The sequence below is a fragment of the Phaethon aethereus genome (genome assembly GCF_964289735.1).
Source record: "Phaethon aethereus genome assembly, chromosome: 10".
Classification (NCBI taxonomy): Eukaryota; Metazoa; Chordata; class Aves; order Phaethontiformes; family Phaethontidae; genus Phaethon; species Phaethon aethereus.
The window spans coordinates 15,903,297-15,926,286 of record NC_138586.1 but is presented as its reverse complement, the minus strand read 5'-3'; the positions used below and the strand labels follow the sequence as shown (position 1 = coordinate 15,926,286).

At 48.2% G+C, this 22,990-nt stretch overlaps 1 protein-coding gene across 1 annotated transcript in view; it reads left to right on the top strand.

Annotated features, from left to right (window-relative positions):
* The window catches only part of GPC3 (glypican 3), a 152,506-nt gene that overhangs the window by 111,790 nt on the left and 17,726 nt on the right, over window positions 1–22,990 (top strand). The window contains exon 7 of the mRNA XM_082004242.1: window positions 13,769–13,922. Coding sequence (XP_081860368.1) covers window positions 13,769–13,922 — 154 coding nt within the window. The remainder of the gene's footprint in view (window positions 1–13,768; window positions 13,923–22,990) is intronic.

The window sequence follows — 22,990 nt, the reverse complement described above, 5'->3', positions numbered from 1 at the left end:
GTTTGTGGGTTTAATGGGCTGTTTCCCTGCAGCCTGGCTGCTGGGAGAGGGCACGGCAGAGGTCACCCAGAAGTTAATTTGGAAGGAGGCCAAAAGGCCACAACTTGATTGAATCAAATGTAAACAAAATAGGCCTGGGAACAGCGTGATGCCCTTGTGCCCGAGCCCCTCTCAACCCCTTTGCTCAAAATACAGAGTACGGCGGAGCGTCGGGGACTGGCAAAGGGGGTTTAACCCCACCATGGGGGGATGAAGGGTCGGATCCGGACCCCGCTCGGGGCACATGGGCTGTCCGGAGGGCGCGATGATTGCTCTCCATGCACGGGACAGATCGGGGCGGCCGTGGGTGCTCCCGGGGGAGATGTGGGGTCCCGGGGGGCCGCCTTGCCAGACCCTGTCCTGAGCGGCTCCAAGCAGGGAAAACTATTGAGTTTATTATGGGAGACCCTGGGGAGCTGAGGAGTTTTCAGGAATATATTTCCCCTTCAGAAAAATCCGTGACTTTGACAGATTTGTTAGAGTCACATCTCTCTGTGGCCTGCTGGGCTGTGTGAGGTTTATTATTCCCACTGTATTTTAATTCCCTAGACAGATGAAGCAGCATAATAATTAGAAAAATGCACAAACTGCCAGATTGTTAAATAACGTGATGCACAACGCTTATCACTTGAAAATACAATATTTAAATTGCACCAAAACAAGTTGCTTTTGGCTAATTTTCCACTTCTAAATTTAGTAAGTTAACACTACAATGTCTGAAGTGCTGTATATGTGTAGTATAATTAATCAAGTCCTCAAAAGAAATGTTAATAAACACAATAACTACTTGGACACGCCTTTTGTTCAACATTATTAAACAGTCTGTAACAATTAAAATATTAAAACCACATGTTGTTGAAAGCAACCAGACATTGCAATTATTTCTTACTAAGGCTATTAAATAACATGACAGAAGATTTTTATTTTAATGATAAATGCATTTTGGAATGGATCAGCTAATTCTTCTTTTACTACACAAAGTAATCTATAGCTCCACCAAGTCTAGGCCTGGTATTTAAAGACTAACTCCATCCTCCTTTTGAGCCGTGCCTCGGCTCTCGTTAACACGCCGGGTAAAAGCTCTCTGACTCCATACGCAAGCGGCAGTTACAGGATTTTGCCAGGCCAGTTAAATCGGAGGAAGTGTGACCCTCTGTAACGAGAACGTAGTTAAATTTGAACGTATCTGACTGTCGGGTTGATTTTTAAACCCAAACTCCTCCTTCCTGTCTTAGTAAGAGCTGGCATTTGCCCACGCCAGCTATCGCCCGTCGGGACCCTATCTGCAAACGTCGCGGCTTTATCAGGTCTGTCGTGGGAACACTGCACCCACAGGGCACCTGAAATGGGTTTTCTTTAACAGCTCAAGATTAATTGGACACAGCGTGTTTGCGTGTGTGCTTTTAAACAGACGCGTAATCTGGGCTGTGTTTGCTGAAGTTTCTCGCCTGCTTTTGCTATGGTCTTGCTCGAGACAGGAGTGTAAGGGCTGCGCTGTTAAGCCCCACACTTTTACTGCTTGTGCAGTTACATTTGCTGTGGAATGTGAGGTATTTCCCATTTCCAGTAAGGAAAGGGCGGTAAGTAGGCACATTTCTGGTACTGCTCAGTGCAACCGCAACTTGGAGTTGTGCTGAAGGCCTGAGCATCTCCTGTGCGCTGCATAAATCCAGCTATGACTGCTGTCTCTTACTGATCGATCGGTTGTTTTTATTGAAGGTAGTGCCAAAATGCCCATCAATATCCAAAGCCCTCATATCAGCCAGTTTTTCAAGAAAATAATTCATTGTAGGATTTTCCTCGGAGCACCCAAGTCCTTTAACCCATCCCCACGTGTCCCATTTTCTGGTAAATAATGGGACTGCAGAGCTGTCACTTTTTGAAGACGAGATTCACTGTTTCCTTGTCCCTCCTACTTTCATTTGTCCTTTCCCGGGCAACAAATTTCAGGAACACATGGGAGAGGACTGGGGAAGGTGTGTTCCTGTGTGAAGCCATGTAGCTCCTTTATCGCTATGAAAAAGGAACGTCTCACCTGCGCTTCCTTTTTGCTAATCCCACCTGCCTTTCTGGGGGTTGCTTTATTCATCCGTGGTGTTTCACCACTTATCTAGTATTGGAATAGATATTTAGCTCAGTTGAGACTATAGGAGCAGCAAGGCTTTCCCGGGCGGTGAGTCCAGCTCCTTGCTTTTCTCACCAAGACGGGGAAGCTGGGGCTGAGCTTGGATGGGTGGCCGTTTTGGCTGGTTTCCACACTGGTTTATTGTTAGGCGTTCATAACCTTTGGGTTACATAAATAGCATTTTATCACTCTCCTTCCCTGAAATTCCCTGGCTGCTGCGGTCTTATGCATGAGGAGAGATTCAACTTTGCCCCTGTGGCTTCAGCTCCGGTGGGGAGGCAGGTGCCTCAGGTGTGTCCTGCAGGGACCAGCTTCCAAACAATGCTGTGGAAATTGGCTGGGAAAAAAATACATTTAAAGGGGATTCATTTGCTTTTGTGTCGAAAACATGCAGCTGATGCACAGCGGTGCTTTAAAACAAACACCAGATATCCTGTACCAGCGCTGGAGTTTATCCTGTTGTGGAGGAAACAAACCTGGAGGAATCCTTGTGTAGCAAAACATGGTGCAAGTGGAGCCATTGATACCAAATTAACAGTTAATTACAGTTATTCTGGGCCTTGTTAATTGTATCAAGTGTCGCCTTGTGCTGTGACTCAAGCTGGTAATTTAATCAGTAGATGTCTGGGGAAGGCGTCCTCCTCGATGGTCCCAGTAACAAAGCCTGCAGCTAGCTCTGGCGTTAATGGGATGATTGCTAGATTTCTCATTTACGTGTTTTTCTCCAAAATTTGACTTAACGTCAAGGTTTTTAAAGTGCAGTCCAGACTGGGATTCAGGGAGCTAATCTTCATCATCCAGAGGAGGCCTGGAAGGTAACCCGTGGTGGTCTTGGCTGCAGAACAAATCTGATTGCTTTTGTTCCCGAGAAGAAGCCTTGTTAAGAATAATGTTACTTTTCATTCCAGCCTGAGCGGTGTAACTGCTTAGCAATGATGTTCTCGGACGAAGGGAGGAAGAAGCAATGCTGCCAGAGCCGCTGTGGGCAGGGAGGGCCGGCCCCACAGGACCTCCGCTCCACGCCCAGGGTTTGCTTCGGCAGCGTTGTGCCCGGCTGTGGCATGGCGTGCAGGAGGCGTTGCCGTGAGCTGGGATGCCTGTGCCATTCCCACTGGGATAGTCGGAGCTGGGGATTTCCTTGGTGAGGTTCTGCCGCTTCACCAAACCACTCTGTCTGCAGTGGGAACAAGGCGCATTTATGGCATTTTCTTCTCCCAGAGGCATTAATACGTATCTGGTCCACGACACCAGCTGGGGATGGGTAGCAGAGCAGTCCCAGATCCTGCCTCATCAGGCTGCTGTGGGTTTGTGCGTGTCTTGTATTGAAGGAAATGAAAGCACTCACTGGTTTGGCATCCCTCTGATGGAGAGAGCAGTGTAAAGTGTCTCACTGCTGTGCACAGAAAGATGTCAGCCGGCTGAAGCGGTTCATCTTCTGGTCTCAACAGCTTCGTTCTTGCAGCAGATGTTACCAGAGCCCTCCTGGTCTGAAGTGGAAGAGGCACCATCCAACACCCCACCCAGCAATCCTGCTCTGGGAAAGGGTGGTCCCTTTTTTGAAGCACTGGCATCGCTTGGTAAGAAGCTGAGACCGGCTTCTGGGACTTCTCCTGATGCTCTGTCCCACCTCCATGGAGGTAGTGAGCAGCACAGACTGCTGCAGCTTTCATCCAAGCTGTGCTGCCGTCAGAAAGTGCAAGAGGTTTTGTACGTTTTAGGTAATGAATAATGTGTAATCTCGCTCCTTTTGTTACACCTGCTGACAAAGCAGATGTCTGTAATTAGGAAAGTCTCTGCACTGGCAAACCCTGACCCCAGTCAGTGAGACTGCGTTGACCTGTCTGCATTGGGGCAGGTGTGTAAATAATCCTCACAGCTCAGGAGGGCTCTCCATTAATGTTGTTGCTCGTTAAACTTCTTAGCTTGGTTTTGACATGTAACTAACTGCAAGGGCCAGGTTGTATTTTAGTGCTCTTGCTGTTGGAGCACGCGCAGCAGGTAAAACTCTGGGAGCAAACAGGGAAGTTTAGGTTGCAGTGATGTTTATTGCCTACATTGACTGTATTGTGAGGGAATGATATTTAAAAGATGAAAACGTGCTTGGCTGGCCTTTCTGAGGACACATGTAAGAAGATGCTGTCTTGTGAAGCGTGGGGAGCTGGGAGACAGCTGGCTGAGGATGGGTGTCTGAGCCATCAAGATGTATCGTGATGGGCAGGAAATTACTTTTTATTTTTGGCAGGACCCCTCGAATGCCTCCTGCCTACAGTGGGGAAGGAGTTTACTGACCTTTTCGTGCAGCACATCCGCTCCCAAATGCTGAGGGTGAGACTTGTGTAGGTGCATTTCAGGGCTTCCTCTGCAAGTGTTGGGTCTCGCAGGGGGAGGGTATAAAGTCACCAGCTTTGAACCTAATTTAAACGCTGAGTTGCTTCAGCTGCTCAGCTGGTGGCTGTGCATCTGTGTGGGAGAATCACCCAGGGCAGGGCTCCTCTTGCCTACAGCTCTGGAGGCCTGAGCCTTGCTCTGTTTCTGTTGGATGCATTCAGTATCAGTGATGACTTGCACCCCAGTGTAGCAGCAGCGCCTGTGCTGGAGCCTGGATGTTTCCTCATCCTGTTTGTAGACCCATCTTAGGAGGCAGGTGCCAATATTGACACTGGAAAAGCTGTGTCCGTGAAATTAAATTTTCTCCTCTGGGTTTTAGCAAGCAGCAGCCATGGTCTGAATGCAGAGGAGAGCTGTGATCTTGCCCAGGAGCCAGCCCAGCCATCAACTGTTAATTAGGGACCACGGAGGCTGGAGAGACCTCGTTCCTGGGATTACTTCTGGTCTGGTTTGTCTCAGTCGAATGCCTGTTTAATGTGAAGTGCATAAATACTTGTGGCAGGAGGGCCTGGGGCTCTGGGCTCCCTGCTCCAGCTGGGCATCTTCCCCAGCAGCACCAGCTTTATCCTGCCTGTGGACCCCCTGCTCTGCTCTTCACACAGGATGGAGCTGTGGCTGTCGGGTAGCAGAGGTGGCCATGGGGCGACTGAAGGCCACCAACCCCCCCCAGCTCACAAAGAGGATGTCCAGGGCTCAGCTGGGCACAACCTGCCCTGGTGTGGTGGCCAGCAGGTCCCCAGGAGGCAAGACTGGCTGCTTGCTCCTCCCTACCTAACAGGTTTGGGGGGTGTTTGCCATGGAGTCCTTCTCCTGCCTAATTTAAGCCTCTGCTGAAATCAACGGCTTGGAAATGAGCCCTGCACTGGGGTTGTCTTGTCTGATAGGAGGTAACTGGCTTATGAGGCAGTTGGTTCAGTCCCTTGTGACAGCTCTGTGGAGCTGGGGACATTCAGCAGAGCTGCTTGCCGTTGCTTTCCGGGCTTCCAGTGCCTTGGGGTGAAGCAAATGCAAAAGTGAAGCTAGAAGGACCAGTGCCCAGGGTGCAGGGTGCAGCCAGGGGACAGAGGCTGGTGTTCTGGCAGAAACCTCTGTACACGACAACATTGTGCATATAAATACATGATGTGAGAAGTCCCTCTCCAGGGATTTCTCCACTGGGAGCTTTAAGGAAAAAAGGGAAGTGGCCGGGACAGAGATTTGTCTCTCATTTGTGTGGCAGAAAGAGAAGAGGGGGGAAAAAAAAAAATCCTTCCGGCACAGCTCTCGGCTTGCTGTTTCCTACCTGGTGCCAAGGACAAGATGTTTGTCTCGCAGGCAGCCCCAGCAGACGTTGCTGACAGACGGAGAGTGGCCACGTGTGCCGGAGGCTGAGCCAAGAGGAAATCTCCCAGCCGTTCTGATGTGGGCTGGGCTGAGCCGGGTGGTGAGGAGGCTGCAGGGACCCGCTCGGTGCCCTGCGTTGGGCATGCTGGTCCCCCTCTACAGAAACGGGGGGCTTTTTTAGTAGATGGCTCAAGGTGGTATGAATACCTGCCTCTCCTCCTAGATGCTCTTGCATCTAGGGCACCTTCCTTCCAGGCCATCCCTGCTCAGATGTCCAAAGGATGTGATGGCGATGAGGTGGTTGATTGCTCCACATCTATCCGTGTTGTTGTCTTGTTCCTTATGCTCCCTCTTTGCTTGTTGTCTCATGTTTTATGTTCTGGTGACGTGCACTTTGGGCCTTCCTGAGCAGTGTTTGGATGGCAGAACGGGGTTCTGCTCCAACGTAACTAAACAAAATATGGAAAATATGGATAATAGCAGTGAATGGGTCCTGGCCCATGTAGGCTCCCACACCTCTCCTTCACTCAGCTGCCAACCCCCTGAGGGATGGCTGCTTGGCAGGTGGAGGAATCGGTCCAGGTTCTCCTGTCTAGTGGTGCAGAGCGGGTGGAAAGGAGAGCGGAAGGCAGCTGGGGCTGCTGGCAGGAGTCTGAGAAACTTTGTGGGGAGAGGGAGCAGAGGTACAATGCCAGTGAAGAAACGATGTGGGAAGGGTTCAAAGCAGACAGCCCTTGCAGGTAGCGAGGAAGGGAGCATCTTTGCAATGCCTTTACCATCCTCAACAGGCATGGGTAGTTATCTGCCTGGTGGGGACAGCTCTCTTGGTGACTTTCATTCCTTGTTTCATTCTTTTAGGCGGTCTGAAAGCCCAAGCTGTCTTGAAATAGCTCTTTCCCCAATGCAGGTTTAAAGGTCCGCTCATGGGATTAGCATGGTGTTCTGCTCCCCTTTATCAAGGTACAGGTATAAGCACAAATGGTTTCCCAGGTTGTGCACCAAACAAAACATCCTCAGGAGGTGCTCTGGCACGAGTAGCACCAAATCTGGAGCAGTTATGGGGCCTGTGGCAGAGACTGAGACTGAGGAAATGATGCAGATCAGCCCAGGCAAAGTGAAGGAGAGCTGGAAGGGGACGTTTGCAGTAAATAGCTGCATTCCTATGACACTTCTGGAGAAGTGGTAGCTCGTAGGAGTCTGTCCGATCCTGGCAGGAAAAGGTCCAGGCAGGCTCCAGCAAGGTGCTGAAGACATCTGCTGCCTGGTCCAACCGCATGTTCAATGACTGACTTAATAATTGGGTTTTGGAGGGATGTCTGTGTTTGATGAAGGTGGGAAGAGGGGTATAGGAAGGGATGCTGAAGGATCAGTGATAGTTTGGTTTCAGAAGTTCAAAGGAGGAGAAGGAGCTGTAGCAGCTCACAAAGAAAAACAGCATTTCTCTGGTGTCAGCATCGATGTGGGGCTCAGGGGCCAAGCCAGAAGCAGATGGGGACAGTCCAGGTCCCCAGCAGGCTGGGCTGGACCCTGTGGTCCTGCTCAGTACCCACACCGTCCTGTTCCTTCCTACTGCCGCACAAAAACAAGCCATAAATAGCTATAGGGTGGAAGGGGAAGGAACTGGATATAAGGTGAATGAGCTGATCGTAAAGCCTGAGTAATCTCTTTTTCACATGTGCCCTGTGATGAATGAGCATTTGTTCGGGTCAAGGAGGTGACATCTTCCCTGCCTGGGGGAGAGCAGGCAGGAGCCGGTCCCTCTGCTGTGGTGCCAGCGAGGGCTTCACCTCCGCGTCCGTGGGAGCATCCTGGCCTGGGCATCAGCCTGCCGTCACCAGACCAGAGCGGTTCATAACGGCTTGGCAGCCCCTTCTGCCGTCAAAAGAGATTTACTGTCCAATGCAGACTCATTTTAATTACTGCCAGCACTTAGGGGTCTTTATCTGTCTTCCTTTACCCATAGGGATGTTGTCAGTTTTGATAGCTAATCTGGAATTAAGCTGATGATCCATAAAGCAGGGCCACCCTTTGGCCAATAATTCACTGCTGTCACCAGCTTCTTTGTGCTATCAGGAGAGTGACCAGGGAAACTGATTTACTGGCAGCTGAGAGATTCTCCTCCGGAGCCTGGGAAGACAGTAAAGGGGGTCCTGCTGTGCAGGTAGACCCTGAGTGATGCACCGTAGGGATTTTTCCTTTTCCACGAGATGGTATTTTGAGTGCTAGAAGTAAAGACTAAAATATTTTTACGTCTGAAGAGCCACCATATAAACTCAGAGCTATGGTTCACCCCTTTTGGCACCTCTCGCCATGGGCTGGTGTGGAGCCCCAGAGCAGGATTGTCCCAAGAGGGGTCCATGGGGAGGGCATCCAGGGGCCATCCCTTGCCCAGGCTGCCCAGAGCAGGCGGGAGGCATTGCCTGGGGCTACATCTGCCGAGTACAGCTTCAGCAGTACAAAACCTGAGACATCTCGAAGCAGGCAGCACAGGGAAGTGCAGAATTTGCTTTAGAGCAGCTGATAAAACAGCTGACGTTCCCAACTTTTGCAAGCACTGAAAATGACTTTTCCAGCACCAAAGCCTGCTTCCACTTTATTAACATTTGATTAGTGATCGCTTCTTGTTGTGCTGAGCTTGAAATAGGAGTACAATTAGTAACAGGTTTCCTCTCTGCGCTGCCAAGGTGCATCCAACTGGAAGGGCCACAAGGAAACCACAATTTGTGTGTCCTCCTGCCAAAGTGGGCTCTTGTGCCCATGGGCTAATGTGGTCAGAAGGGCAGCGATGCCCGCCTATGCACGCGTGTGATCACTCTTGCAGGACAAGAAGTACAAATCCTGGTATTTACAGATATTGTTAAAGTTTTAAATATCCTTATTTTTAAATGGTGCTTGGTGCCAGGGAACATTGAGTTTTTCCGTAACGTGCGTTGCATTTTGTTGCCGCCCAGGAGGGAGAAAGCTCTCTAGACCGTGGAAAGAGGCAAGTGAAAATGATGCTGTTGATGTTGCCTTGAGTTTCTGCTCACACACGCTCTTGTGCCACCAAGGCCCTGTCCACAGAAAGGATAAACCAAACGGAGCTGGGAAATAGGAAAGTGGAGTGGAGGGCACCAGCGAATCTCATTATGAGGGTTGGTTAAATAATAAAGAAAGTATTTGCTAATAAAAGATAATTTTTTCCATGCTATTGCCAGGGCTAACAAGCAGAGGAAGTGGAGAGAATCGATTCTCCTGTTGCATGCTTGTGTATGATCAGGCCACAAAATTCAAAACACATGCGTTTTCAAAAAGTCCACAACTTCAGCCTTTTAAAATGGGTTCCTTTCCCTGATTCTTGCTTGTGATCAGATAATGACCTTCGTAAGCAAAACAACCCCAGCTGTATTTCATAATGGGAATATACTTCTGTACATTGTAATGAGCTGTTAACAGGGAACAGTATCGTGTGAAAACCTGCATGTTTCCCATGATGCTGCCCTGATTTAAAAGCCATCCATAAATTATTCAGTATTGCAGAATTCAAGGTCAGGATTTGCCATAAGATCTAGTTTTTCTCCCCCCAAAACAATGTTTTTAGCAGGCTGGAACTTAAAATAGAAAAACTCGACCTGTCAGGAATCTTCAGGAGTCGTGTGGGAAGTACAGCGGCATCCGTGTCGGGTACCTGAAAGTGTGTGGCCAGAGCCAGCGGCTCGTCTGATGCAAGGGGAAGTAACACCTTTGCTCCTCCAAAACTCTGTCTTACCGAAGGAAGGCATCCCTAGTTTTGCAGACAGTCCTGAGTTGGTGGGTTTGGTTGAGTTTTGAAAGGTTTCTAGCAGAGCCGGGGGCTGGTTTTTGCTGCTGGGTCTGGTTCCAGGGTCCCCTTCGTGATGCCAAGCAGCACCTGGACACACGGCCAGGGATCCGGGGGAGTTTCTGCACTAAGGCACTTTTTCTGCTGGATGTGTTGATTATTAAGCATATATTACAATCCTGAATATTATTTTAGCTGCAAGTTCAGTCTCCGTCTTCTCCAGCTTTTTAGGTTTGATCGTATTCCAGAGGCTTACTAAAAACATGCAAAGAATTTCAGCAAAACTCTATGGAACACTTTTATTAAATTCTTTCAGTCATGCAAGCTAAATTAAATGACAGCTCTGTCCACCAAAAGATTACAAATATCAATCAGACTTCTCCCCTAAACTCATGAAGGAATTAAATGTTTTTCTAAAAGTCTTCTAGTCCCCTTAATAATCTCACTGTTCTCTTTACTTTACATATTTTTGAAGTATGTTGAAAGGAATGATTTCTGCCCTAAAGGAGCACAGTGCTTGTAGCTCACTGCCGATATTTTATCTGAATTTGTGGGCACAATTTTGGGTATTGCTCAAATTGATATTTGCAATACCGCGGGCACAGTTTCCAAAAGGAGAAAACAGCTATTAAACTACAGTCCAAGGAACACAAAGCTGATTTCTCTTCGGAGATGGGAGATTAACGATAAAAAGTATGTTGCAGCTCTCACTGTTTATGTTAAAATTGGAAAAACAAGACCAGGTGGCTCAGTGGGCTGGTGGGATGGTGAGCTCTGAGTAAAGTGGTTATAAAGAATGAGGAGTTATAAAGATTTCAACATACGGTGGCCCGTCCAAATCCAGCTGAGTCATTACCCCGCATTGCTGCATCTGTTTTTGTCTGGTCACTGTACGGTTATGAATAATTGTGTAAATCATGCTGGGATGCCCTGGGGAGCTTTCCTTGCAGAAACGCTCGGCGCACCGTTCCCATCTGGCTTGTTTTTTAAGCTGTAGGGAGACCACAGGACAGGCCAAGTAACAAAGATGTATGTGGAGACCAGCCAGGGCTGCCCGGTGTCCCTCATGCCGACGATCCGGCAGCTGACATGGCAGCGGAGCTACCGCAGCACTGCCTGCCCTGCCGGAGGGTCACGATGTAAAAGGGATGAGATATTGGAAATAAAACTGATGCACGACTGAGCCCGTGGAACTCGTAGTCAGGAGCAAAGGCTGTGGCCCACGTGTTTCTCGCCGTGGTGGTGTGCGGATGGGAGACGAATGCCCTGCAGACGCCTCGGAGGTGCATGCGTGTGCGCACAGACCCCCACAATTAGTGCTCTGGTTTATGTCGGGTACATTGTAGTGTATTTTTGCAACTATGGTTTAGCAAAGAAGAGTAGATACGACAGTAAACTCTTGCAGCTGGATGAATTGTGATTAAGTTAAAGCTATCTCACTTACATACTACTTTAGCGATTGCTGGACTATGTATTTTCCTGCCTCTTACCATGGGCTTTAAACCACAGGACGTGAATAAACTGTAATGTTAGGGTACAGCCAGCTCTGCTTGCTATTTAAAGATGGGGAATCTATGTTCAGTCCACCAAATATAATTTCATAAAGCGTGCAGACCGTCGGGGAGGTTGTGTAATGGTTGATGAGCAGGACTGTGGCTGCTGCTCTGGCCGAAGCCGAGGCAGCTGACAGCGTTCCTGGGTCCGGATGCACCAACGGAGCGGGGTGGGATTTCCACCCCATGCCAGGTCTCCTGCTAACGCTGCCAGTAGGTTTTGTGTCGTGGGCTTCATTTCTCCCAGAGCCAGCTGCAAAATTTGACTGATTAAACCTCCCCATGTTTATCAGCAGCTGGGGAGCACGTGGCTGAGGATGGAGCTTTTGTCCTGGAAAAGGAAGGAGCTGCATCATGCAGGGATGTCACGTTCACCTGATCCAAAGTTGGGGCCCATGCGGCATTTCTCAGAAAGTTCCTGTTTTATTGTGGCTACAGAGGCAAAGAAATTAAGTTGCTAATTTATGGCGTGCCAAGAAAAAAGTAGTAATACAAGAAATGCTCAGTAATTTTAACGTTTGAAAACACACAACTGAAAAATCCTGATTTTCCCCCACCCCCCGCTGAGCTTATTAAATCTGAAAATATCCCAAAGCTTAATTCTCTCTGCCAGAAAGTTCCTCTTCTCTTGGGTAAGTAATGAAAGCTATGCCGCTGAGCCGTGCGGTGGGGTCCCGGCCGGCTTGCTCCACGCCTTGGAGCATCCTGCCACTGAGCAGTCGCCATTCCCTTCTACCATGATGGGCTTGGATTTTTTAGCAATGGTGCACTGGGGCAATGGGTTTGAACTGGTGCGTGTCGTAATTAGCTGCTGTGTGTGGGAGACCCTCGCTATACCTGGAGCTGATACACTCTGTGCGGAGGACTTCTGTTAGCTGTGGGCTTCGTTTGGAGGAGAGAAATACAAGCGATGGTGTAAAGGCTTGAGCTGTTGGCGTGTTCGGTTCCTGTGCAAGGTCTTCCCCGTGCTACCCCCAGTGCTGCGTTTGCCTTTTGTTTGTTTGCTTGTTGTTTTCTGGTTACCTGGTATTCAGGGAAAAGCCTGTAAATGTCTAAATAAAATAAAGTTCCTGAAGAGTGAATTTAACCGGTCTGAACAAGGCCTGCTGAAGTCCACGGAAAAGCATCGCCTGAGTTTCAGGGAGAAGAGCTGCGTTTTGCTTCCTACCATGGATGCGGGACCCGGCAGGGCTGTCCTGCCGGGTGGACTTTCGCACGTGCCAAGGAGAGGCTTGTCGCGCTGTTTGATGCGGCCGGGGAACGCGAAGGGGTCTCATGTCGAGCCATTTGTTTTTCATTACGTTATGCTCCTCTAATATAAACACTAAGGTATGTGGACATTGCCATGGACAGAATGAACCAGATGCCAAAAGCATTCCTCTAAGGTTGTATAAACTTCAGCAGCTAAATATTTTAGAAACTGTTTTCTAAGGCTAGCTTAATAGTTTAAAAATATAACCTAGATTCCAGATATTAAAAAATGCCTTGAAAGGCAGCATATTGCTGCAATAGATGGAACTAACTAAACCCCTGAAGTATGCGGAAAGCTCCCGTTTTGCAATATCTTCTCTGTTACTTATCCTTTTCATTATTTTTTTTTTTTTTTAGTGCCGAGATTAAATTCAAGAAGGCTTTTAACAGCAGAGTGGTAGTGATAGAAATTTTCAGCATACATTAACTGGCTGACTCACACTTTTTCAAAGTGGATCTGGGTTTATGATGAAATAGCTGGCTGCTTTCAGCAATAGCAAAATCAGAAAAGTCAGCGGGAAGAGGAAGCCGATAGCTTAAAATGCGTTTAATCCTCCGTGCGCTGCGAAGGGGCAGCGTGGGGAGCTCCCACCCGTGTTTGGAAAGCAGTCCTGACCCCGTGCTCGGTGGAGGTATTCAGGTCCCCATCTCGGGGGTGTGCAACCTGTCACCATTAGTTAGGACTCAGCTTTAAAGCATCCTTTAAAAGATCCTTTTGTTGTGTTGCTTGGCTATCCCCAAAACTTTGACTAGCATCCTCTGCACTTCAGCAGTGAGGAATGCGATTTTTAGGTTATGTTTGTGGTGCGCCTGACAGATCTACCTTTTCCTTTCACGCATGTTACTTCTGAGATGGAAGATGGTCCCTGAAAGCAGTGAGGATATTCAGTCCCCTGAACAAGCTTCCTCTTGCTGCTGGTTTTTGCCCCGTCTGGCCTAACTCTGGACATGTGTTTTGTAGCCGTCTCCTGAGCTTGGGTGGCACTGGGGTCTCGCACGGCTGGTAGACGTGCTCCAGCTCATGCGATGCTTGCTGAGGAGAAGCCGAAGGGCAGAGTTGCTCAGTGTGGTTTTTCCTTCTCCTTTTGTTTCTTCCATTGAGGTTTTGCATGCAGCTTTGTTCATGAATGAACCTGAGCTCGTCAATGCTTTGGCCTGAGGGGTGCGATGTGCCACCGTCCTGGCTCCACCGAGTCCTATCCCCCTTCTGTCACCTGATCCCCCTGCGAGCGTGGGATGAAGGGGTAGGAGAGAAGCTGTTGAATGACTGTGGCACCTCATGTCTTTCAGCTGCTCAAAGGGATGGCTTTGCCCCACCGAAAAGCTCCAGGCAAAACCCCGGAGGAGGAGGAGGAGAGCGGAGATTGCGACGACGAAGATGACTGTGGCAGAGGCTCCGGGGATGGAGAGCTGCGAGTGAGGAACCAGCTCCGGTTCTTAGCAGGTGATGGGGATGGTGGTCCCACAGCAGCTGCCCCTCTGAGGGTTGTAGGTCTTGGTGATGGTGCAGGGAGGTGCTCTCTAGGGTCTGCTCAGGTCCACGCATTGCAGGCACCACCAATGCCTGTTTGTGCTCGGCATCGTGCCGGCTGGCCTCGGTGCCAGCAGGGACAGCAGCTGGAGAGGTAGTGCCACTGCTTTTCCAGGTTGGTTTTGCAGGGGTCTTGAGGGCAAGCCATGGGAGAGGGTTTGAGACAGGTTACAAACCTGCTGTAGGTCCCAGAGTCACTCTCTTCTCTCCTTCCCATGGCTGCTCATGCTCATGAGCTTAGAGATGAGCTTTTCTTCTTTCTGGAGGGCATCAGAAAGTCGGTAAGGATTGTTTGACTGAAGTAAATTATGGTTATTTCTGATCCAGAGACCCGTGGTGATTTTTTACAAGTAACTCAGGCTCATTTTGCAGAAGTGATTTAGGTACTCAGGAGCCTAAAATTGCATTGCTTGCCAGTATGAATCATGTCTTTGCTTTGAAAATGTCCATGAAGCTCTCCTAGTGCTTCGAGTCTACATTATTAATAAGGTAGTCCCTGGTCACCCATTGGGAGGAGAAAACAAAGGACCAGTTGCGACTTGGGCAGTCACACATGCTGTTGACGTGTGCCTTCTCCCCGACCCACTAACCACTGTCATCGTCCTCCTGGCTCCGTGGTGCTCGGCAGCATCATCAGTTTTGCTTGCGTGAGCAAAACCGGGCTGTTTGAGGCTGTGTCCGTCATGGATGAGCAGCATCCGCTGGACATGGGTCTGTGGGCTGTAGGCTTGTCCCAATTAATGCTCGTTCCAGTGCTGAGCATTGCTCTTCGAGAGACCAGACAACTGAACCTGGATAAAATCAGCTTTACAGCTTTGAAGTTTAAGAGGCAAATTTGGGCTCTTAAACGAAGCACAGATGTTTATAAATTCCCTTCCATTGGTCTGGGATAATTAAAATATCCTTAATGAAGTGAGAGCTGAAATATTAAATGCCAGTTTCATATCAAAGATTATTGACACATTAGGTAAAATATATAAAATACGTATATTCAAATATTGGGTAAGGGAAAGAAAATACTTTTTAAATCTTCCACTCCAAGTCTGAAAGAGAAGTGTAGAATTCAGAGAAGGATAAAATGTACTTTATTTCATCCAAGAACTGAATATCAAAGTGTATGTTAAAGAAATACAGGTGATCCACATCGTCCTGAGTCGAAAGCAGAGATACGTGTTTCATTTTCTGTGATCTTTGTGTCACACCTTTATGCTATTTTTAACATGTTTCTAATTTCCTCTTATAGCCTTCCCCATAATATCATCAGTGATCTCTGAAGCCGTGTATATATAATCCTTTCTGCCTTTTTCTGTCTCTCTAGGCTAGTTTAATCACTGTATTGATCTCCCCAATAGCCTGCCTGTCTAGCAATTTAGACCTCTCTTGTCACTGCGGTACGTGAACATGTAATAGGAAAAGAGGACTTGTCCTCCCTGTGCTACTCTGCTGGAGGGTGTTTGCTGCTGCCTTTGCTACAGGATGGGTAAATACTAACTTTAAGGCAGCAGTGGCTTTGGGGCATTGTGTTCCCGGCAGGTTAAGTCTTTCAGTTTGCTGAGAGCGTTGAGGTTTGTCCAACACAGCTTTCAGACACCGAGTGGTCTCAGAGGACACGAGCTGTGCCATTGTGGTGGCCAGGGATGCTTTCTGGTGCTTCCTCACTTGCCCATGCCGTAATGCTCTGGTTTTTTTGTGTTTTGCTTTAGATCAGAAAGTCAAAGCTGATCTGACAGTGACAGAATCCTATTTGGTTGGTATTGGATATAAACTGTGACTCTGTTCAAGTTTTATGTTGGAAGCAAGCCCAGGAAAAGTTGCTGATGGTGTGGAAATACTCACTTTCAACATTTTTGAGAATGATATTTCTTTTTACTTTGGAAGGGTATTTTTCGATTAATTCTTTTTCCATCATATCGTATCACATGTACACGGCATGAAATAAAAGGGACCAGAAACCATTCCACACTTCCCCCCCTCCCCTTTCCACAAATTCTAAATTTTAGGTTAGCACGCAGATTTGAAATTATGCCAGGCTTTGAAATCTGGAAATACTTTGTGAGATGAACTTTTACATTTAGTGTGGCTTTATCTCTCTCCTTCCCAAGGTGGTTACCCTGTAATAGAGGCAGAAAGGACTGGGAGCGGCTGGAGTGGTGACTCCTTGGATTTATGCCGTGCTGGATGCTCTGCAGTGTTAACGCAGGAACGTGGCTGGATGGCCGGGGGGGTCTGTGTCGTAGCGCAGTGGTCAAACCCCAAAACCTCCTTTGAGCAGTTTGAGTGCCTCTGCCAACCTTCAAAGGTTTGCAGTTGGGGAACACAGTTGGGATGCTTTGCTTTGCTTCTCTTAGAGGCTTTGTTCAGCTTAGGGGGAAATTTCCTTTGCCCTTTGGTGGCAGCCGAGATCTCCTCCCTTGCAGAGGGTTTCCCAAGCAGGTGGACTTGGGGAGGAGGAGAGGTGGGTGCCTGGGGTTGGCGCTGCGTTTGGCTGGTGGTTGGATGAAAACCTTGGCAGAGTTTGCCACCTCCGAGGTCTTTGCATCTCTTGGACGCAGGCGGAGTTTCTCCTGCTCGCTGGTGTGGGTGCTGCCGGTCCTGCCAGCTAACTGCAAACAGCTGCTCGGTACTGGCCTCACCGAGATGTCCCCTCTAAAGGTCTTGAAAACGTGGAGGCAAAAAAAGAGCAAAAGGGGAAAAAAAAAAAAGTCAGTCTTGAATACAGACTAGTTTTGATTTATAGCCTGTTGTATAAAATGTAACCTTTGTTTCCTATTTATAATGAGCCTGTAATAACTGGACAGTCAACTTAAACTTTAATGATTTAAACATACTTGTAAACTGTCAAGTCAAAAGTTTGTGAGTGACTATAAACATATGTTGGTGAGCGCTATATGCTAATAAATTCATTATTATGTTGCCCCAGTGGGAAACACAGAGATGGCAGGCTTTTTTTTATGATAGGTCTTTTATTGTTTGTCACATCTGCAACACATTAAGGATTTTGAAGGCAGATAATGTTTACAATAAGGGGAAGGACTGAAAACCTCCCAGCTCAGGGAAGAGCTCATCCTGTTTGTCAATGGAGTAACCGTGGAGCTGGCACCCTGACCGTGCAGCTCTAAAAATAGACCTGTGTACATACACACACATATATTTATGCCACACCGATGGTAAATCATGCCTGCGAATAAATTACAGTATTTTCCCCCCAAATTGCAAGTCACTGCAAATGTCTTCCAGGCTGTACGATGCAAACATGCACTCGCACACCGCTGGGATCAGTCGTCCTCCATCAGGCACCCAAAGCAAACAGAGCCCGGGGTGGCTGGCGCTTCGCTGCCGCTCCAGACAGCCACCCACTAATTAGCTCACCTCCGGCGTTCTCACTCGAGATGCCACTTAGAACAAACAAGCTTGTTGCCGGGAAGCCTGAAAATAAAACATGGGTGCTGGAGAAGCTCCTGCGCCGGGCGGGTGGCTTTAGTAGGTGCTGGGGGAGAGGAGGTGCGGGCTTTTTGCGGGGTTTGCAAAGGTGGTGTGGTCCAGCTCACTGGTGCGGGAGTACTGTGTCCCTGGGCATCTCACAAGCTTTGCCAGGAGGAAAAAAATCCCTTTTACTGGCCGGAGCATCACCCAGAGAATGTTCCGAGTGATCCAGCAACCGGGGCGGGGGGGCGGGCAGGGTGGGAGGATGAGGGGAAGATTTACCCTTCCAAAATATCTATGTTAGGCAGTAACAAAAGTTGTCTTGGGAACAGATGGATTTGGCAGAATTAGGCAGAAATAATTTGTCCTGGGAAGGGAAGTTGGCCTCATCCCATGAGATATGTAAGGATAGATGTGTGCAATAAAGATGTATAAAGATGGCTCTGCAAGTTGGTGTGTGTAAAACAGCTCCCCTGCCTGGCTGTTCCTGCTGCATAACCTGCAATTAGTTTTGCCTTTCTGCTCTCCCTTGGCTACTCCTAAGGGGGAGTTTGTACTTCAAGCTCCTGGGGAAGACCCGAATTTTCCTGCACCCTGCCCATTTGCTGCTCCGGCTGCCGCCGCGTGCTGCCGGACCAGCCGGGCAGGCCGGACCTCTGCGTGGGCTTCCAGCAATCCACGCCGTACCCAGGCGCTGGATGAAAGTCAAGATCACAGTGTGTCCCTTGATTTACCCAGATCTTTAACTCTTCAGTAGCTTTTGGCTTGCTTTGCCGCTGCTTTATCCTCTCGGCAGGGTTGTTTCAAGACCTCTTGTAAGTTCACAGGCGTGAACGTCGCTGCTTGGGCTGGCCCAGCGTGGTCTCTTCCCGGGTAGGAAAGCTGTTTGCTGGTAACCCCTTTATACATGTTACAAAGGCGTTGTTGCTTCCAAAGAGAAGTACAGGCACGTCGCGGAGCAGGGTGATGTCTCTGGCAGCCACCTCCCAGAGAGAAGGGGCTGCCATGTTTGTGTGGCCACGCTGTGCATGGGCACGGAGCGGGACCCCGCTGTTTTCTGCCTCGCACCGTGTTTTCGGAAGCTGCTCTGAACCCCTGTGGGTTGCAATTTTCATCCTACTCTGCTTTTAAACATCTCCAAATGTGCCAGGAAACCATTCCACTTTTTAGAGGTCTTGGTGCTGAGATGTCATTCCTACAGCTCAACGTTTGGTAACCTGCCTCTCGTCACCCCGTTTCCTCCCAGTTTGTTTCTGGAGGTGCTGTGAATCCGAGCTCCTTGCATCCTGCCCACAGTGGCAGGGACCAGGAGATGCTGCTGCTACGACGACATTCGAATTGCTTTTTCAGGGGCTGCAAAAGGCTGTTCATTTTGGGCAGCAAACGGGTGCTGTTGGGTTTCCCTGCCGAGGCGGTGGCTGTGCGTGGCAGCGCTGGAGGCCGGGCAGGGTCGCTTTGGGTGCAGCCCTCCTGGTTTCTGCAGCCCATTCCTGCGGGAAAGTTTCCTTAGAAGTGGGTATTTGTGCTGGAAAAGGGGACGCTCCCAACCTGGGAGTGCTCAGACGTCTGCCAGGGCTCGCTCCGTGCTTGTGCTGGGAGACAGACCAACAGTAGTTAAAATATTTACAAGATCATGTCTTCCCATCTTTCATCACGGTGATTGCTTCTCTGCACATGCCTTCAGGGTGCCCGTACCTCAACAGCTAGTATCTGCCGATACCGCTCTGCTCCATTTAGTGCTGGGTCTTGCGATGTTCATCTGTCTGCTGAGGAAGACGTTTTCAAATACCTGGCTGACTTTTAAAATACTGCTTCTGCAGGTGGAAAACGTCCCCATCTATGTGGATTTTGCTGACAGCCATGTGGCTGTTGTGCCTTCCCACTGTACAGCCTGCAGTTTGGATCGTCCTACTGAAAAATACCATGCGTACAATATCAATATTTATTGCACGTGGCTCTGCTCAGCCTTCAGCAGAGGTGCCCTGTCCCTGGCTCACGCGGTGGGGTGAGCCATGTCAGTTTGACACAGCATCCTTCTGCTTTTTTTTTCTATTCTGCTAAAAGCTTTAGGACTTTTAACTATAATTTTTGTAGCAACAACTTTTTTTTTTTTTTTTTCTCCAAAGAGGATGCTGTTGAATGCTTGACTGGAGCAAGGATAGCAGAAGCACACTGTTTTATAAGACATTCATCCTGTCCCAGGGCAAAAAAATGACAAGGCCAAATGTCAGCTGGATTATCCTGATGGAAGAGCTGGAATTGTACCAACTAAAACAGTGCAATAGCTTGATTATTGCTTTTCTATTTCAAGTGTTTGTGTTTGTTGAAATTTCTCCTTTTAATGAAGGTTTGGTTGGAAGTCAAGAATTCTTTGTCACTGTTCAAATACAAGCTAGAAGATGGAGAGGGAGTCACATGTAGCAGTTGGCTGAAGCTCTAATTGAGTGGCAAGTTCATTAATTCACTTTTGACGTCAGCAAAAATGATTTTTTTTTTAATTGACAGACTGGGAGAATTATTGGTGGCTTTCGGAGATGGACTTGTTTATAGCGTCCTTCAGCTGGTTGTTTGTCCTGCTGTGACTCTTCCAGGCTTCACGTTATACATAATATATACATTTTGAAGGGTTCTTACAACTTTTGTGCTGTGATTTCCTCCGAAGAAACAGTAAGTCCACAACTGAAGAACTAGAAATTAATCTATCAGAATAATTTTGCACTTTGAGAAAAGCTACATATGTGCAAAAACATCTATGAAATCAGCAAGTAAATCTACTGGATATATTAACCCCATGCTCCTTTTTTTTGTTTGTTTCAATTTTTCTTCAGTTTTGAAAATTTTTTTAACTTTTTCAGGGTTGTGCTTACAGGTTGCAGATCCAAGTCCATCTGAGCAATTTTTATCTAGTATTTTTAGGAGCTGACTTCCACTGCCACAGTCTATTCTGACCGAAAATAAAGAACAATGTACCAGGTTTCTTAAAGCAGAATCAGTGGAGGGCATGTAAATCCCTGATATCCTCATATCCATAAATCACATGAATCACATTCCCAATGTGAGCAGGCGTCGGCCTAAATCCTTCTTTTGGAAGCCCAGATCAGCACAGATGAGGCTGGTTCTTAGGCTTAGTATGAGGTGCCTGGGTGAGGTGGAAGGGTTGGAGACACACTGAAGGTCAGATGAGATGATGCTTCTGCTCTTACATGTACAAATGCACAAAAGTCTTTGAAAATCTGTGCTTGCTGATCAGTCCCAGATATTTATAATGCCAGACTGCTGGCAAAAGTTTTACCCTCTGTTTGGGTTGCAAGTTCGAAAAACAGTTTGTATTACGCCAGAGCGTCTAAGGAGATACTTTTCAACAATGTAATTTGGGAGCTAATGTATCTTTAAATTGTTAACGACTGCAGCATTTTACATGACTGAACGCATCAAAACAATTTCAAGTATGCAAAAATCTGCCCAGTTGCAATAGTGATAGTCATATTTATCTTTAAAGGGTGATGAATCTGTTTTTCTGTGGCTGAAACCGTGTGAATTCTTCCCAAGCTGGGAAACACGCTTCCCGACTCAGATACAAACTTGCTTTTCTTTTTGTGCCGTTCATTGTTGCAGAGAGACAAAATAGTTTAACTGGATTTCTTTTTAAGGGACGACAATAAAGGAATATTTCAGACAGAAGCAGACCAGGTGCTGCTTGCTAATGGACCGACAAGATAACCTTACGCTGATAGCAAGGGCATCGTATCTGCGCAGTTTGTCGTACAAAGAGAGGTTTGTCTGCGAGCACGATAACAATATAACGTGTTGATTGACTTTTCACGTAGGAGAGGGTGCCCCTTTCATGAGTGGCTCGGCTTTTACTAATGCCTTACTGCAGGTAAGCTGATAAGAGCGATTACGGGGATGTAATAAATGAGGCTGTAGGGCGCAGCTCTTCTTGGTGTTGCGGGAGAGGGCCCCAGCCCCGGAGCGTGTCCCAGCCGTGACGGCCGATGCATATGCCCAGCACTCGTGTTGCTGTGCCAGCACTCAGCTGTAAAACATCTGGGGACGTCCTGTGGGCACGGGGCTGGGCCATTCCTCTTTTGCCCTGTGGCTGCCGTGGCTCCTGGTCTCAGAAATTGGGGGATGCGCCCCGTGTGAAGAAGGGCTGCCTTCTCTCGTGGCAGTTTTTCCCATCCTCTGTGGTCCAGGACAGGCTGAGATCCTTTCCTTGCGGGCTGCTGGGTCAGTGTACCTCGCAGGGTTGTTTTTAGCTGTGATGCAGAGCAAAGATGGCTGGGTGCTGACTGCCCATTTTACCTCATGGTCCTTGGGATCGCGCTGCAGTTTGTCATATCTGCTTATACTTCAGGTGTCTTTGACCACCTGGGCACCACTGAAGGGAAGCAGACACAGGACAGCACTGTAGCTGAGCTGCTCCTACGGTACTATGAAACCGTGGCCCTCAGAAACCACAGCCACCAGCTGAACGCAAGACTGGAGTCAGCAAGACTGGGATCCTTTGGCGCACGCTGCCATGATGCTGGGGATTTGGCTACGGGCAACAACAAGGATTGAACAGGAGGAACATCACACAGCGGAGACACCCAAAGGTTACAGGGAGTCAAAAGACACAGGAAGACAAATTCGTGGAACTAAGATCCATCAAGGATTATTAAAGACAGCTTGGCTCGGGATGAGCTTGACATGCGTCTGTCCCAGAAAGTGCCTTGGGGAAATACAATTGTGTGAAAAACTGCAAACACAAGTGGCCCTGTCTCATTGGAAGGGTCTGGGAGAAGGTCCTGGGCTTCCAGCTGTGGCTGCTGCATTGCCGTCAATTGTTTTGCCCTGAGAGATGTCCAAGAAGACAGACAACATTTCAGGTGGACCATGGAAGCCACCACTTAATGGAAAACTTTTGGCTACTACTTTCAGAGTGCTCTTGAGCCCTAAAGAGGAGATGGGAAATGCTGAAATTCCCCAGACTACCTTAAAAATCCTGACCTCTCAGTTCCCCTTTTCAAATTTGAACAAATGTGTTTGTTTTTACATAGGATCTTGTGGCAATGACCTAGCAGTGCGAATTGCAGTGTCGCATTATGGCAGCAACCGAAGGCTCTGGTGAGCTGGTGTTTACTGAGATGTGGTTGAGTGAGAGCCTACACGGCAGTGGTCTCCTTACCCAGCATCCAGCAGGTTCTTGCTTGCTGCAGATGGGAGCGTCGCATTCTTGAAAATTAGTTTTTACATTTTTCCATAAGTATAAGTGTATATATTTATGAACTAATCAAGCCTGATTAAATGAAGCTGTGAGTTAAGTATCTGGAAGATGTCTGGATCTTTTCAAACAGCGAGACTCCCTGGAAAGTCATGGGTTGTAGCCTGCGTGGAGGAAAAGGCATTGCCTGAGATGAGGCTCTCAAAATGAAAGCAATGGAGACACCACGCTGGACTCGTGCACGGGCCTGATCCTGGAGTCTGGTGCTGGTGGTTGATCGTCTCCAGCAGAAGGAAACACAGACCTGCCCAGAAAGCAGCTTGTCTTTTTAGTCCTTGCCAAAAAGATATCA